General features: G+C 46.3%; 1 protein-coding gene across 5 annotated transcripts in view; it reads left to right on the top strand.

The window, feature by feature from the left end:
* Positions 1-17,404, top strand: part of LOC147436073 (uncharacterized) — a 71,360-nt gene that overhangs the window by 44,762 nt on the left and 9,194 nt on the right. For 4 of the 5 annotated variants that reach the window (XM_086488965.1, XM_086488967.1, XM_086488968.1 and 1 more), the window contains 4 exons: positions 6,488-6,722; positions 6,831-6,924; positions 7,133-7,201; positions 7,275-9,262. In XM_086488965.1, coding sequence (XP_086345091.1) covers positions 6,488-6,722; positions 6,831-6,924; positions 7,133-7,201; positions 7,275-9,262 — 2,386 coding nt within the window. The remainder of the gene's footprint in view (positions 1-6,487; positions 6,723-6,830; positions 6,925-7,132; positions 7,202-7,274; positions 9,263-17,404) is intronic. The other variant, XM_086488966.1, reaches the window with a different exon arrangement.

Genomic DNA, 17,404 nt, shown 5'->3' on the forward strand with positions numbered 1-17,404 from the left:
CCGTTGAGAGTGCTGGCGTTGCAGATTTTCACAAAACGCGATGACAGTGCTGACATGGCAATTATATGGAATTCCGTGATTTACGCTCGCAGCTTTTTGGCATTGCTTTTGGACCAGAAGTTTTTGAGTTTGAAGGCTTTTCATGTAAACTGCTTTTGGGGCCTAGGGCCTTTAAATACGAGGCTATGGGCTCATTCTCTGGCATGCTTCTTGGAGAAGGTGCAGAGTCTGGAGTACTGGCTTGTACTGTGTTGATGTAATATAAAACCGAAAGGGGCGCCAAGGTTTGGGGCCAATACTCTCTGGGGTGGAATTCCGCCTCTTCGTGTCGCATGTTCTCTCTCTCTCTCTCTCTCTCTCTCTCTCTCTCTCTCTCTCTCTCAATTCAGTTGTTATTGGAGTGCTAAAAGTCTGTTCAGTGTGTTCTTTTCTATTGGCACGTGGTGCCTGTCACAACCAAGACTTGCGCAAGAACTGATGACGTGGCAGTTGTATGAACGCTCCGGACTTTCTGTTGAAAGCGCCGACGTGGTAGATTTCCGCAAAACGCGTTGAAAGTGCTGACGTGGTAGTTGTACAGAACTTCGTGATTTACGCTTGCAGCTTTTTGGCATTGCTTTTGGACCAGAAGCTTTTGAGTTTGAAGGCTTTTCATGTAAACTGCTTTTGGGGCCCAGGGCCTTTAAGCCTTTAAATATGAGGCCATGGGCTCAGTCTTTGGCATGCTTCCTAGTATAAGGGGTATGAGCCTCCCGTAGACCGGCCACGGGAGGGGACCCCCCACCTAGACACTGTAGCCTCACTCCACGCACTCGCGCACCGTGGGGACTCCACGCAAGGTTCCCCGGGGCACGCTATGACCCGCCGGCGGTGCGACGGAGCCTGAGGCTACGTGGGGCTAGGGACCCGGAACGCAAGACCCGCGAAACGCAAACGGCCGTCGACCCATGGAACGCAACCACGCCCGAGCCGGTCCCGTCCGAGCCGGGCCCCCGTGAAGGCAACTTGACCCGAGCCGGTCCCGTCCGAGCCGGGCCCTCCTGAGCCGGTGCCGTCCGCGCCAGGACCCCTTGAAGACGAAAGTCCCCTCCGCCGCGCGCGGGTATAAATCCCCGCCGGGCTCTTGAAGACAGAAGTCCCCTTCGCTGCGCGCGGGTATAAATCCCCGCCGGGCCCCAAAGGTCCCCTCCCCGACGCGCCCAGATTTTGGGGCGTCACACTTGGTATCAGAGCTCCAGAAACGAGCTCCTGGAAACGAGCCGAAGACCGACGTGCCCGACGCGCACGATCCTCACGACGACTCCAGCCGCAATGGCCCGGGTCGTCAAAATCTTGGTGAAGAGAGCTCCAGAAAGCAACCACACGCCCTCCGTCCCGTGACGCGTTCCCGGAACACCGGGCCGTCACCCGTGACCCGCGCCGGCCCCGATCCGAGCCGGGCACCTCCAAACACAAAAAGCAAAGATGTGAGCCAGACAGGGCTCCCCACATGAAGAAAAGGCAGATGCGAGCCAGACAGGGCTCTTTATAACAAAAACAGAGAATCACCAAAAACGCGACGAACCAAGCCAACGGTGTTCGTCGCGCCCCGGCCACTTTTGTGGCCCATGCTGAGCTAAAGACCCATTCAAGTCTACAAAGAGATCACAGGGCCCCGAGCTATGCCCTCCAAACGACGTCCAAACAGGGACCAACTCGCAAGTGCTGCATTGCGACGGAACGCTCTTTCAGATTCGGCTTTCAAGAAGCCTCCACGCGGGCCAACGCAGCAGGTGGCTCCGCGCACACTGGGTTACCTATTCGGGGAACGCTCAAGTACGGGGAATTCTACTTGGGTGTTCAAAGCATACATTTTCAGCCTTCTGCCAAAACCCCAAAAATACTCACTCACTCACTTTCAAAAGTACAAAAACAAAGCATGCCGATTTACTTGCATTTTGGGAACAGTTTTGTCACTTGCACTTATATGCACCCCTTTGTCCCCACGGCCTCATGCATAGCCAAGCACTCTTTTTCCACGTTCGACGCGGTCGTCGAACTCTCTTCAAACGGGGGTGTATATAAGGGGTATGAGCCTCCCGAAGACCGGCCACGGGAGGGGACCCCCCACCTAGACACTGTAGCCTCACTCCACGCACTCGCGCACCGTGGGGACTCCACGCAAGGTTCCCCGGGGCACGCTATGACCCGCCGGCGGTGCGGCGGAGCCTGAGGCTACGTGGGGCTAGGGACCCGGAACGCAAGACCCGCGAAGACCCGCGAAACGCAAACGGCCGTCGACCCATGGAACGCAACCACGCCCGAGCCGGTCCCGTCCGAGCCGGGCCCCCGTGAAGGCAACTTGACCCGAGCCAGTCCCGTCCGAGCCGGGCCCTCCTGAGCCGGTGCCGTCCGCGCCAGGACCCCTTGAAGACGAAAGTCCCCTCCGCCGCGCGCGGGTATAAATCCCCGTCGGGCCCTTGAAGACAGAAGTCCCCTCCGCCGCGCGCGGGTATAAATCCCCGCCGGGCCCCAAAGGTCCCCTCCCCGACGCGCCCAGATTCTGGGGCGTCACACTAGAGAAGCTGCAGAGTCTGGAGTACCGGCTTGTACTGTGTTGATGCAATATAAAGAATATACCGAAAGGGGCACCAAGGTTTGGGGCCAATACTCTCTGGGGTGGAATTTCGCCACTCCGTGTCACTTGTCGTCTCTCTCTCTCTCTCTCCCTCATTGTTCAGTTGTTATTGAAGTGCTAAAAATCTGTTTAGTCTATTCTTTTCTATTGGCACGTGGTGCCCGTCTTGTGACAGCAGTACATGGTATCTTCGACATCGGCTTGATCATCTAGGGGCATAGGATCCTTGGGAGATCCATTCATTCTAGCCATCATTCGGCGGCTACTCACTCCATAGGGGGTGGTGACTTGTGGTTTGCTTTGGACACACCTATGCACTCATCAGAGGAGTTCACACGAGATATGGCCATGCTCATGGCATATGGGATTCCGGACATTCCCAGAGAAGAGACCACCATCTTGGGTGGACAGACACTTACCACTTGACCTTGACACATCAGATCACTTGCTTACACAGGAGCATCTACATGGACTTAGGGAGAGGATCTTGGATGTCTTCTTGGATAGGTTCATTGCTTGGATCTACAGACTGGAGTGGGACTTCAGTGCTTTGAACTCTCTTGGAGAGTTTACCCACGAGATGTGGGAGATCGGGCATCCCGTGACTACATCCGAAGTCACTCCCAGCTTGGCTTGGATGGTAGTGCAGTTGCTCTTCTAACACTCCTGATAGATTTCTACCTTCAGAGTTGCTTACACTCGCCCTCGATAACCGTACAATAGACTTATCCCTGACCTGGGTAGGCTACTCCCAACTCATTCACATTGAGAGCCACACCGAGTTGCGGTTTGGTGGCGTTGGCACAGGTTCTGTTTTGGTTGACATCTGAGGATTGGATGCAGGAGATACAGGCAAGACGACGCAGACATATTGGTATGGCCTTTCCTCTTCTCAAAGATTATTCACAGCACAGACTGCGCAATCTGGCTTCCCTTCTTCATACAGGACGATCACGGTGCAGACCACTTGGTCAGACCACACCTCTTCTCAGAGGCCCTTCACAACGCAGACTGTTGAGTCTGGCTTTCCCCTCATCTTGGATTACCCTACCTATTGACAGGACACCATCCGGTGGTGGTGCGTGCGGTCTATCGGTGACTGCTGCAGCTTACGGTAGCTTCTACAATGCAGACTGTTTAGTATGGCTTTCCTTGTTTCGGAGGACATTTACGGCGTAGATTGCTACATCTGGCCTTCTTGGAGTTTTTGCATAGCTTAGCCACTTGGCACACTGGGTGAGAGGTTCATGTACCGACAGGCTTCCGATCATTCTCATGACGATTCCTGGGCTTTCCCATTTTCTCCAGACGGTTTGACTACAGACACCACAGATCCTATTGGGCAGGACACTTGCAGGTCTATTGGCACTTCTTTCACAACAAGGAGTTGTTTTTTTTTAACACTCAGTTCGGGACCTTCACACAATATCTTCACCTTGTATCAGCGGAGTACAACAGTTTGCTACACTGCCCGTGACGGCACTTTACCATGGAGATTTCTTGGCGGTTGTGACACCCCAAATTGCTGCTACACTCGCGGAGTTCGTCGGAGTATTGTCCTTCAGTGGTGGACGTCGCAGCAGACATCTTCATCATGTGTCTCACATCTTCGGCTTCATGCGGTTTGTTCAGCATCGGGTGCTGAGAGGGGGTGTTAGACTTACACCACTCTGCTGCTTCACAGGGGTAAGGCATACATGTACGGCTAGTGTGCCTCCGGGCTGGCTACCCCTTGCACATGCTTTTCCTCTGCATTGTCCGGCCGCCCACTTCTGGGCCGGCCGCTCACCTTTGTCCAGGCGTCCTCATATATTTCCATATATCATTTTCTTGTTGGGTCGTGGGGGATTTGCCCTACCTCCCCTTGGGCACCTATTTATGGGGCCAAGGGGGTACCCACTTCCATCATCTGGTCATTGTGTATTGGGTCTTCTGCTCATGGTAGCCATGTGGGGTTGATCGCCCCCTCTTCACCATATCTTGCGTTTGTGGTCTCTCTCTCTCTCTCTCTCTCTCTCTCTCTCTCTCTCTCTCTCTCTCTCTCTCTCTCTCAGACTTCTTCAGAGCAGACACGGGACAACCGCAAGAGCCACTCCCACAACAGAGCTCCCCCCGGTCTCACACCAGAGGCACACTGATTGACCGAGCGATTGAACTGGGGAAATCCAGGCGCCCGCGATTGCGAAGAACTACACAGCATCGACGAAGGCTACGACAGAAAATTTGGAGCACGCTGGCCAGGCATACACGACGCCCGGTCAGACTACTTACCATGGAGGAAATTGATGAGATTCGACAACGACCGATGCTAGATCTCTTGTGATTCAGCTATCCCAACAAGCCGCCCATTATTCTGCTTAGTTTTTTGCTTGACTCACATAGACCAACTTAGGACCCCATAGTATATATCTTTGTTTTGTACTGCTGTTAGGTTATTTTGTTACTCTGACTTTGTATCAGCTCCACCACTTTGTAACTTTCGGGTCTCATAGGTCATTGTGGCCTTTTGAAGACGTTAATATAACATTTCATTTCATCTCTCTCTCTCTCTCTCTCTCTCTCTCTCTCTCTCTCTCTCTCTCTCTCTCTTTTCGTCGGATAGATCTTTGAGGTCTCTTGGGATAGTTTCCCACGACATTAAAAATTCTCTTCTTCTTCTTCTTCTTGTCTCTCTCTCTCACGCTTCCGCACACGTGCACTCTCACAGAAGTTCCAAGGTTGCATAAGTTGTGTGAATTTTTCGATCAAGAAATTAAATTCGATACGTACCACATTGGTCAATACTACTAACATACTTCTTGTTTTATTTCAATTGCTTGATTTCTAAATATTGCAAGAAATTGTGACTTTTAAATTCAAAGTTTGCACACTGTAAAAGTGTAACAATTGTATTATGTTTCTAAGAATCTCTGATTAGCAAACGTGCATTGCACACACATACAAAGTCACAAATATAGACACATACATGTTAGACATAAATTGTGTTCATTACTTAACTTATTTTATGGTTCAGAGTTGTTCTGTACGTACAAGCTCCGTACTTTATGTATCATATTTAACATATCTATCTACCTTGCCTTGAACCTATACAATATCTTGGATCAATACACCTGCCTACACTTATGGGATATTTATAGGTTGATAGAAGTTGTGTCTACCCTTGGCTCACGACCTTCTACATGGAGACATGGTTTTTGACTTCCTTCACATTGGGCAGAGTAGCATGCCCATTTCCCAGTCTGTCCATTTTTGTCATTTTTTCCACCTTTGCGGAACCCATCATGGGATGGGGGGACGGACATGTTATGGGAACTGCCTAAAAATGCCACTCATTGTGCGATACTCCTCTTGGTTGCCACTTCATGCAGGACATGTTAGGGGGACTGCCTAAAAATGCCACTCATTGTGCGATACTCCTCTTGCTTGCCACTTCATGCATTGTGTGTGTGATACACCTCTTGCCTAAGGGAGGGCCTTTTTTTGGTAAATCTCTTGAGGGATTTCTTCACCATCCTCATGCAGTGAGTCTCCTCAGTGGTCGCCCCATTTGAGTGAGGCATATCTTCTATGCCAGTCTACTAAGGAGGGAGATCATCTGTGCAGGTGTGCACTATCTGCCATGCCTTGCATTTTTCCTTATTTTCAGAAATGGGAGGGAGCATTCAAGCTCAGAGGATTGTTGTCACGGGCCTGCAAGACTGATACTTGCATTGTAATAGCCGGCAGAAGTGTTTTTGTTTTGTTTCCGATTCTTACTGGGCATAGGTTGGTGTTATGTTATTGGCATTGCACATGATTGCCTATGGCAATGGTGGCGGTTAAAGAGTGAAATATTGTGGTGGTCCTTATCATTTTTGTGTGCCTTTACAGAGGAACATTTAGTTGGGGAAACACTGGTGTCAATAAAGCAGGAGCTGGTGGCATCATATCTTCGCCTCCAACAAGTTCAGGGGCCTGGAATGGTGGCATCAAGAATTTGACTTCAGGCGTCGATGTGGGAAGCCCGTTGGAAAGCAGTCAATGGTTATCCTCTGGTAACGCAACAAGGCCACCTTTATCTGCTCCTACAATTGCCACAGCCACTGCTTGGGGTAGCAGTGCAAAGGTATAGTGTGAGCCTTGAGATGCCTGCAAGTCTACTTCATGTATATGAAAAGTCAAAGGTAAGCTTTTGTTGAAAAGCTACTTTTTTTCATGTCTTTTATGCTTGTAGACACAAGCACATGTGCAAGTGGAGTCAAGCGATTTCACAGTGGTACCAATAGAGTCTGTTGCACCAGGTTCGAAGGAGAATTTACATCAACATAGTGAGTCTGGGCTACTTTGATGTCTCTCACTGCTGCTTTTACTGGGGCCATTAAACACTAAAAGCTTAGTTTCTGAGAACAATTTATAAATGATGAGCAGAGTTGCTCCTAATGTTCTCTTCCCTTGCTATCAAAATCTGAGATTTTCCGTGGTGCTTATAATTAGAAATTAATTTATATGGAAATCTTTCCATGCTCCTTTGTGTAGATGAAATTTTATCCAACCCTGTCGCTGATGGAACTGTTAGGGAGGATTTGGAGTGGCGTCCTCATTCAGGTTTTCTTCTGTTCTGATCGACTTTGTTGATTATGATATTTCTTTTCCTGCTGAGAAAGGCTTGTAATTTCAGGTGTCGTTGCTGATACAGGTGCTGGTTTTGGCCTTGTTCCGTGTCATGAGGGATCGCAGAATCCTGGAGATGATCTTAGTACTTCTGTTAGCCAACAATTGCCTCAAGCAGGTGTCAAGCTACCTGTTGGGGTGGCACCACACTCAGGTTCCTTATTTCATGAAGTATGGTACCCCTCTGTTGGAATCCCTCATTACAATAGCCCACATAACAAGGCTATGGTGTTAGCGGGGATGGCTAATAAACCCATTCTTTACGAAAGCTGTCAATCTCACCTCACACCTGTGGCGTGTTTTGGTCAATCTGCTGTGTATGGAAGCCATCGACCCCAAACTAGGAATGCGGAGCAGTTCGCTACATCAGGTAATCTTGCTGCAGCAAACAGCTCTGGCACCACTGACATGAGGACTGGACTTTTTACCATGGGCAACAAGCTTGAAAGAGGAGGCTTTTGTGATTCAGGGCAAGATCTTCACACGCATAGAGATGGGCAGCTTGGTGCAGATCAGGGCTATCTTGGTTTGTATAGAGATCTTGATACCTATTGTGACATGGTATCCATGTCTACTCAAAAGAATGAATGGGATTGCACGAGGAGCCACAATCACGTAAACAAATCTGTAGATTTTGTGAAGCAAGACGTAGTATCTTTTGCGAAGCATGTGCCAGAAAAGAAAGTAATATTACTCACCAAACACCCTCGAGGCGAAGCACAAAAAACGGGAAATTTAATGAACAACTCTACACTACTCCCCTTTTGTGATCAAGGCAGTTATGGACAGGAGTTGGTGCTCTCCGAGCAGCTTGACATTAAAAGTGAGAGCAGGGTTAATGATATTTTATTGAAGGTCAAGGGAGTCAAAAATGGTGATGAGATAACAGGGAGTAAGAAAGTTGATGGGTGTGAGGTGAGAGGAAGCACCAAGGGTTCAAGATTTGATAATCAGGATATTGATTGTGCTAAAGATGAGATCTTGGAAACTGAAACTGGCACACATAAGCTGTGGTCAGCTGGCGTTCCATCGTCCACATTTACGTTGACAATTCCCAATGAAAATATGAAGAATGCAGAATTACACTTCCCATCAAAACATGATGGTGAAGTTGATCCTGAAGGTTATCGAGGAAAATCTGCCAGACAGAGTCGCAAAATTGCCATTCAGGGTGGTTTGGAGCCTGGAATTGACGGTCAACCTGTTTGCGATGTACCTATCAAACACATAATAACAGAGGACCTGGTGCACAGAGACAGTCAAAAGCTTCATACCAAGGCTCGTAACCGCAAGACTGAGAAGTCATGGAGGCCTAAGTCCCCTGTTCGTGACTCTGTGCTGGTTGCAGATGCTTCTAGTTCGCAAACTGCTGGGGAAGAGAGGACTAGTGGGAAAAACTGTGGCAAAGTCACTGACAGAGGTGAATCATCACAAGGATGCAACACAGGAGATGTCTTCATGTTAGATGCGTCAACATTGTTGCAGAAAAAGAAAACGTGCAAATGGCGAAATGTACAGTGCTTGTCCAATTCATTGTCAGGTTTGAGTTCAAAAGTAGAGACTCATTCTCTTTCTGTTGCGTTCAATCATCAACAGCCTGAAATAGTTGGATGTGATATTGATCAGCTTACTGAGTCCAAGAATGGGAGAGATACTTTGAAAGGCACTTCTTCTTGTCATGCTTGCAGCATGACTTTGTCCATCAGTCAAGGTTCAACTGCAGAGGCTTTTAATTTTACGGAAACTGACACTTTGTCTCAGAGAAAGGCAAAAGGTAGGCCATCTTACCATAAGGCCGAGAAAGAATGGCGTCCAATATCACCTGCAGTTGAGGTTATTACTTCAACTAGCAATGAATTTCAGAGTCAAGCTAATCAGGCCAACATCATGTTGTTACCCATCTTTGACAATAATCCAATGATTACTAATCATGAGTTGAAGCTTGGTGAACAAGAGGGTCCTCAGGTTCTTGATACGTATGATTACGAACGACAGGTATTTTGTGGTGTCTGTGTGCCACTTCGGCTTGTTTGAAGTGTAAAGGATTTATTGCCTAGTTTTGCTTCATTCTATATTAACATTACTATAACCGGCTTGTACAACGTAAAGGGCGGTACTATTTCAATTACTTGTTAACTTTACACAGAGCATTGTGAAGAAAAGAGAACATAGTTGCGTCCAATGACTAGAATGTCACTGCGCACACGAGACTGACACCCTGTAGGCCCCAAAACTGGCGCCCCTTTCGGTATTTCTTTATTCAATTAACAATTGACGATCCGAACACTTAGACCAAACTCTCACAAAGCTGTCCAAACCAGGCGAGGGCTGAAAATGCAGGTTTCCGACCTGATTTCGGCAGCATAACGGTGCCAGAACCCTTGTAGGTCTAAAGCACCTGTCTAGGACGGATTTCCTCACAATTTAGAAGCTTTCTGGTGAGCTGTAACAGAATTCCAGCGTGCTGTAACTCTCTGTTTTTCTGCTGTTGGGTGCCCAAAACCCTGTTCACGCATTCCAAGGCTCTCACAAAGCTTCCCTGGTGTTCCCTTGTAGATTAGGTGCGCAACCCTAAACCTGCAGAAAAACACAGCAGGCTGTAATTGACTGTTTTGGATTGTTTTTACCAGAGCGAACACGCCTACGCGTGTCTCCCACACGCAATGGGACAGTTCCCCTATGAATTGGACGAGTTTTGACGCGAGAAAACTCTCCGAACTTGCAATCTTTTGCGATGGAACTGTGCGTACCTATGGGGGATTAACAGTTAGCTAATCCGGTTCCTGTTTAGAAGGCTCTTGCCTTGGCAACGTGCATAAACCCTCAGAATTGTACATGATCATTTGAGTAGCCCAACTAGTGGGACATTACCATATGTGCAAAGGGGAGAGGGAGATGCACGAGAGCAAATCATCGTTCTACATGAGACAAAGGAGAAGGCAAGCTTTCCATTAAAGCTGTGAACTTACACCCACTACTCACAGACACTGTGTCGGTCACTTATGAAGTTCAAATCAGCCTCAAGAGTGAACCCTTATTTGGGCACCCCCCCTTGTAGAGGTGTCCTACAGGTTTCCCTCCTTCTGCCAAGTGTCCAGTTTGCCCCTTTTCAGTTAGTAGACTCCCGATGTGAGAAACTTGTTCGGCGGCAGCCGTTTCACATTGGCCATGCAATGTCCTCTTGCACCTTTTCAAGGGTTCCGGCAAAAACAACTAAAAATAAAATAAAGAAAAATATGTAGTACATTTTTTAAGAAGGCAACAAAAAAAATACACCTCTTGGTGACACACCCCACCCTTGAAATACTGCAAGCGACCTTGCTTGCATGCTAGTAATACATGCGGATATCTCCTGATATCACATATATTCTATGATGGGAATCCAAGATATACATGATTTCGGAATGTAGCGTTGGACGATTAAACAATCCCACCAACTTGGCTACCACACATATATCAAGCATAGAAGTCTTCTAGTGTACTCTCAAGCACAAACTTCTCTAGCTAAATTCTGTATGGAAAGAGTAGATACAATTGCTTAACTACTCTTTTGAGCATCATGAACTATGCGCTTACCTTGCTCCAAAAAGGCTACATCAAGTCACTGTGGGTTCACTGTGGGTTCCATCTGAAAGGCTTCAAGATACAGTTGCAGTAGTTGAGGTGAATTAACCGCTTCAGACTCTTCCATCCATTTGGCATCCAAAGATGGATAGTTCTTGAACTTCACCAAGTAGTGTTTTGCAACCTTTCCTCTAACCTTCCTTTCCTTATGTGCCAATATCTGTTCAGGAACAAGGATCTCATCCAATTCTTCCACTTCGGGCTGTTCCTCATTAAGTATATTCTTTGGCACATCACCAACAAAGGGCCTTAGAAGGCTGACATAAAAAGCATTATGTATTTTCCAACCTTCTGGTAGCTTTAACCTGTAAGCTACATCGCTGATCTTTTCTGAAATCGGAAAAGGATCATAATATGGCATGTTGAGCTTAGGAAACAAACGTTCCTTGCCTTTCGTTTTCCTTAATCTTGCCTTTTCAAAGCGCAAAAGTACCCAATCACTAGGTGACAATACAAGTTCACAACGGTGATGATTAACAACTTTCTTTTGCTTAGCTTGAGTCTTCTCAAGAGCAATCTTTATCTTTCTGTATGTTTCGTCCATATCTTGCATATACTTGTCTGTCTCAAATATCTTGTTCTTATTCTGCAAAATGGGCGGGACTTTCTTCCCCATTCCACTATCTCAAATGGTGCCTTATCTGTTGTGTTATTGTAAGCATATTCAACCAATGGGAGATGGTGTTCCTAAGTTGCCTTGTGCTGTGACACATAACATTTGAGCAGATCCATGACAATAGAATTTGCCTCTACTGTTTGTCCATTAGTTTGTGGATGAAATGAAGAAGAGAACTTTAGCGTAGTGCCCATGTTCTCAAACAATGCCTTCCAGAAAAGACTCGACATACGTGGATCCCTGTCACTGACAATTGACTAAGGCATCCCGTGATACTTAAAGATATTGCTCATGAATATCTTGACGCATGTTTTCTGGTTTTATCTTCTTTTTAACATGAATGAAATGGGCCTGCTTACTGAACCTACAAATGATAGTCCAAATCCCATCATTGCTTGTTTGCGTCCTTGGAAGATCAAAGAGAAGTCCATCGGTATGCTTTCCATTGCCTATCAGGGATCGACAATGACTGCAACAATCTCGGTTGCTTTTGCCTGTCAAATTTGACTTTTTGGCAAACTAAGCATGATCTCACAAATGTGTCAACATCTTGACGCAAAGCTGACCAATAGAAGAATGCCTCAACCCCTTTCACTGTCGCATCAATTCCACGATGCCCAGCATAAGGTGGAGCATGACTTTCCATCAAAACCTTTGGCCGTAACTGTTTAGTAACGCATAACTTTCCATGCATCATGTGAAAGTCATTCTTAAGCATATAGTGCTCATGATGTTGCCCATCAACAAGCTGATCATAGATCCTTGCAAAATCTGAATCTTTAGCATATTGTGTCTTCATTTCGTCTAGTTGACAATGGTACGGAATTGACACTGTTGAAATTTGGGGCTTTCGTGACAACGCATCAGCCACCACGTTCTTTTTCCCTTACACATGCACAATGTGAAAATGGAACATTGACAAGATGTTTGCCCATCGCATGTGTTTCTTAGACAACTTCGTTTGTGTGAGAAAATATCGCAAGGTTTGATGATCTGTTTGGACAACAAAATCAGTCCCTAGCAGATAGTGTTTCCAACTAGTGAAAGCATGAATTACTGCCAGCAATTCTTTTCCATAAAGTTGCAAGTTCCTTTCGGTCTTCAAAAGTATTTTTCTCATATGCGACTACTCGGCCATTCTGCATTAGAACTGCACCAAGGTTGTGGCCGCATGTATCACACTGAACCACAAAAGGTTTTGTAAGATCCGGCAAAATGATTACCGGATCTGAAGTCAACTTTTCTTTCAAGTGTTTGAAGGCTAAAATTTCCTTGGCTGTCCACTTGAAAGTGATTGCTTTCCCTTGCAGTGGATGGAGTGGAGAAGCAATCTCAACAAAATTCTGGATGAATCTCCTATAGTAGGAACATAAGCATAGAAAGCTTCGAATGTCATGTACGGACTTCAAGTCAGGCCATGACCTAAATGCTTCCACTTTGGCGGGATCCATGCGTACCCCATCCTTTGAAACAATGTGCCCAAGGAAGTGAATCTCCTCCAAACAGAATTCACTCTTTTTCGCATGAGCAGCCTATTTTTGTGTGGCTCATTGAAAACTGCGGTCAAGTGATCCCTCTTCGGATTTTGAGTAGACAATCATATCATCAAAGAAGGTACCCACAAAATTTCTATGTGGTCTAATGTTAGGTGCAGCGGAATGATTGTTTGCGCTTTGCTCAAGATGAGTGCTCCGAACTGTGCTCAAGGTTCCTTTTAGTTCTTATGGAAGGGAGAGTCTTCCGTTCTTAATGGAAAGTGCTATGATCACAAACAAAGTGAATGGACACTCTGCGTGCAAGTGTATGAGACTGAGAGATAGAGAGAAGAGAGATACGACACCAGAGACGTTGTAAAACCCTCCTCCGAAGGCCCCACTCTCGTCGGTGAGAGTGGTCTACTTATGATTGCACAAAGTGGTACAATGACGATGTAATGGACTGATGCAACCTGGGACTATGCCGATGACGACGACGGTGGTGACGACGACGACTTTAGGGTTGAAATCTGTGGTCTTCTATCTGCTGAATTTGTCACAGACTTGGACACTCCAAGTCAAGAATCAACCGCGACAGCACCAAATAACCACTTCAAAACAATCCACAGATCACAATAGATTTGCATTGGCCCAGCGGAGTGCCGTGCCTAGAGATATTGGCCCCAAAGACTGGCGCCCCTTTCGGTATTTCTTTTTATATTAATCAATCATCAAAGTACAAGAGAGCGGTTAGGGTTTCACTCTCAGACTCTACGTCCAGATGCTCTGAGAAGTGAGGCCCTCACCACTAATTTGGAGGTTACAAGGGATGCCCAAAAGCAGAGCCCCAAAAGCTTGAAAGCAAAAGGAGATTCTCTCTCTCTCAATGAGAGCCAATAAAAAAGCAAGTTCTCTTTTTCTCTCTCTTTCTCCCAAATCATAGGAAAAAGCAGAGATTTGCGTCGTTTAAAAAAAAAAAAAAAAACACACCTATGATCATGCTGTGTGCAACCAGAGGATATGCATCTACGCTAAGTGAGTGGGCATGCACGGTCTACGAATAGACTCACAAAAGTGCCAGATCACTTCTAATCTAGACTGACTCGACTGACTAAACCCTGATCATGCTGTAGCTTGTCCACGGACACATAGGGTTGGATGTGTCACGTGACATCTAAATATTCTGTCGATCATTCTATCGAACGTGGCAGGAGCATTTGTGACACTGAATTGCATAACAAGAAACTCATACAGACCAAATGTTGTCCTGAACGCAGTCTTATGGACATCTTCTGGCCTAATGCGTGTCTGATGGTATCCACTCTTTAGGTCTATCCTTGTAAACAATGACGCTTCCTCAAGTCGATCAAGAATGTCATCTATCCTCGGTATGGGGAACGTGTTCTTGATGGTATTTTTATTTAAGGTGCGATAGTCAATGCACATGCGCCATGAATCATCCTTCTTCTGCACTAGGGGTATAGGTGAACAAAAAGGGGATGAAGTGGGCTGAATCAGCCCCTTCTCTAAACGCTTGTTGACCTGACTCATAATCTCTGGCAAAGAGTCCGAAAAACAATCACTAAAACCACTCAAAAAGATTGACATGTCTTTATCTAAGGTAGACAAATCAGATACAACTTCAGGTACTTCTTTTGCAAAGATTAAGTACGCAGAGAGATGATTCTTTATTACAAATGAAATAGCAGAAGCAAAAACAACTGGAAGAGACTCGCCTTTAAGCTTTACATCAAGGACATGAGTCTTTCCTGTATGTACAAGGGTAATTTGTTTGTTGTACGTATCCACCATAGCATGCAACCTGTAACATCATGGAATACCCAATAACACGTCACAGCCCTCAAGTGGCATAATATGAAATTCTTTCACATCACATAACTTTGAATGTGCAGGCGAAGCTTCCCCAAAATGGGAGTAACAGGCTCTGAATGGCCTGGGCATGCCAAACCTACTCCACCCATCGTACCCATCTCTTCTGCGCGAATGCCCAACTTTGATGCCAATTATGGTGATATAAAATTTGCACAGGCTCTTGGATCAAAGAAAACCAGCCCTGTTTGGTCTCTAACTTTGCCCCAAGCTCTGCACAGTTCTGTGGCATCTATGTTTGGTTGGTCATCAACAAAATCTGGGACAAGTTTTGCACTTGGCTTTGGCTTCTTCCCTTTAGGATCTGACTTGTCATCCTTATCCTGTGACTTCTTTTGTGGGCATTCATTTGCAAAATGTCCTTCCTCTTCACAAATGTAGCATTTTTTGGCCTCTCTAAGAGCTTTCCTTTCTTTAAAAGTTTTGCCAGAAAAATGCCTTTTTTGTTGTTGTCCTTGTCTCGAAGAAGATTTAGACTGCTTCTTGAACGTGTCAGCTTCTTCAGTGGAGGGCTTCTTTGTGGGACGCAGAAAAGGCTTTGCTGCAACATTGCCCTTGGCTGAAAACTGTTTGCCCTAAGACCCTTTCTTGTGGCTATTAAATCCATCGGAATCGCCCTGCGACAGATTGCTGGCCACTCTCGCATTCTCAATCAATTGGAACATATTCGTGACAGTAGTCTTTGTGCAGTAGTTCTTGATTTGCTTGGGCAATCCGCAACAATACTTCTCAATCTGTTCTGACAATGGCACAAACTTGTAAGAGGTGACCGGCAACAGTGCGGCCCAAAACTGCTTATTGTACTCTTCCAGATTCGCACACTGTTTAGCATTCAACTTGTGCCATTCTGTCATCACATCCACTTCAAAAGTATGTGTCAGCCATGCAGGCGCAAAAAGCTGTTTGAACTGGACCCACGTTGTAGGGGCTTGACCCTGATTGAATAGTGCGGTCTACCATTGAAGCGTCAAGAAAGTGGTAGCCTTGCGTATCTTCGAAGACTTTGTGAAGTCAAAGTCTTCAGTTGATCTTCAGTTCCTCGGAAAGTTTCAAACTTCACTCCCTACCCACCTTCCTTCTAATCCTTAGGCTGACTCAAAGGAGCCACATTATCATAAACAGGTGCCTGCAAAAGTGGTGCTCCACGATTGTCCATTCCAACACTCACATCACCTGTTTTAACTGTCATATCTGCATTTTGGACGTATGGCTGCGAAAAATAAGCCATACCAAATTGTGTTCTAGACACTCTAAATTGACCATAGGTACCCTCAAAACCTGGTTGGACACCCATGTTCGCGTACATAGGGTTACCCATGCTTGTTTGCATTGTCACAAACTGCTGACGTGTCAAAGCCCTGAAGAATGGAGCCAACTTAAAGATGTCGATCGAGGGGCCTAAACCCTAAGAAGAACAAGTAACAGAAGAAGAAGTCCTACCAACTTATGGGGACTCGTGTGATGGGGCCCCAAGGACTAAAATAAAGCAGGACTCGGAACTAATGACGTGGCAGATTTTTGAAAATTACGCTGACAGTGCTGACATGGCAGGCTGTACGGATTGCCGCGCTTTGCGTTGACTGCTGACATGGCAGCTGTACGGAATTCCGTGATTTACCCTGGCAGCTTTTTGGAATTGCTTTTGGACAAGAAGCTTTTGAGTTTGAAGGCTTTTCATGTAAATTGCTTTTCATAGGCCAAGGGCTTTTAAATATGTGCTAAGGCCTATTCTCTGGCATGCTTCCTGGAGAAGGTGCAGAGTTTGGAGTACCGGCTTGTACTGAGTTGATGCAATACAAAGAAATATCGAAAGGGGTGCCAAGGTTTGGGGCCAATACTCTCTGGGTTGGAATTCCGCCACTATGTCGCGTGTCGTCTCTCTCTCTCTCTCTCTCTCTCTCTCTCTCTCTCTCTCTCTCTTTGTTCAATCGTTATTGAAGTGCTAAAAGTCTGTTCAGTCTGTTCTTTTCTATTGGCACGCGATGCCCGTCTTGTCACGTGACACATCCAACCCTATGTGTCCGTGGACAAGCTACAACACGACAAGGGTTTAGTCAGTCCAGTCAGTCTAGATTAGCAAGTGTTCTGGCACTTTTGTGAGTCTGTTCGCAGACCCTGCATGCCTAGGCACTTAGTGTAGATGCATATCCTCTGGTTGCACACAGCATGATCATAAGCATTCCCATCAGAATCCATCAGAATCCTTTAGGGGAATTTTCCAGTGCATTTAACCTATTTTCCCTATTTTTGACATTTTTCACTTATTATTTTTAAGTGACTTTTGTTGGAAAGTAGGTAGGGCAATTTTGCTAAGTTAATATATAAGCAAACCAGAGTTAGCACTTTCTGGCAAAAGAGGCAGCAGGAGCACCATTGCTCAACAGGCAACTTCTCAGCAGAACCCAAGCCCTAGCGTTTTTGCTCCACAACAACTACCTAGCGTTTTTGGGCCATATCAGCCAGCAATTTGCACTTGTAGATTCCGGCGACAACAGAACATCAGATCAGCCTAGCGTTTTGCATTTGCAAGAC

Source organism: Adiantum capillus-veneris, chromosome 18, assembly GCF_014529385.1.
Source record: "Adiantum capillus-veneris isolate H3 chromosome 18, ASM1452938v2, whole genome shotgun sequence".
In the NCBI taxonomy this organism is placed as follows: domain Eukaryota; kingdom Viridiplantae; phylum Streptophyta; class Polypodiopsida; order Polypodiales; family Pteridaceae; genus Adiantum; species Adiantum capillus-veneris.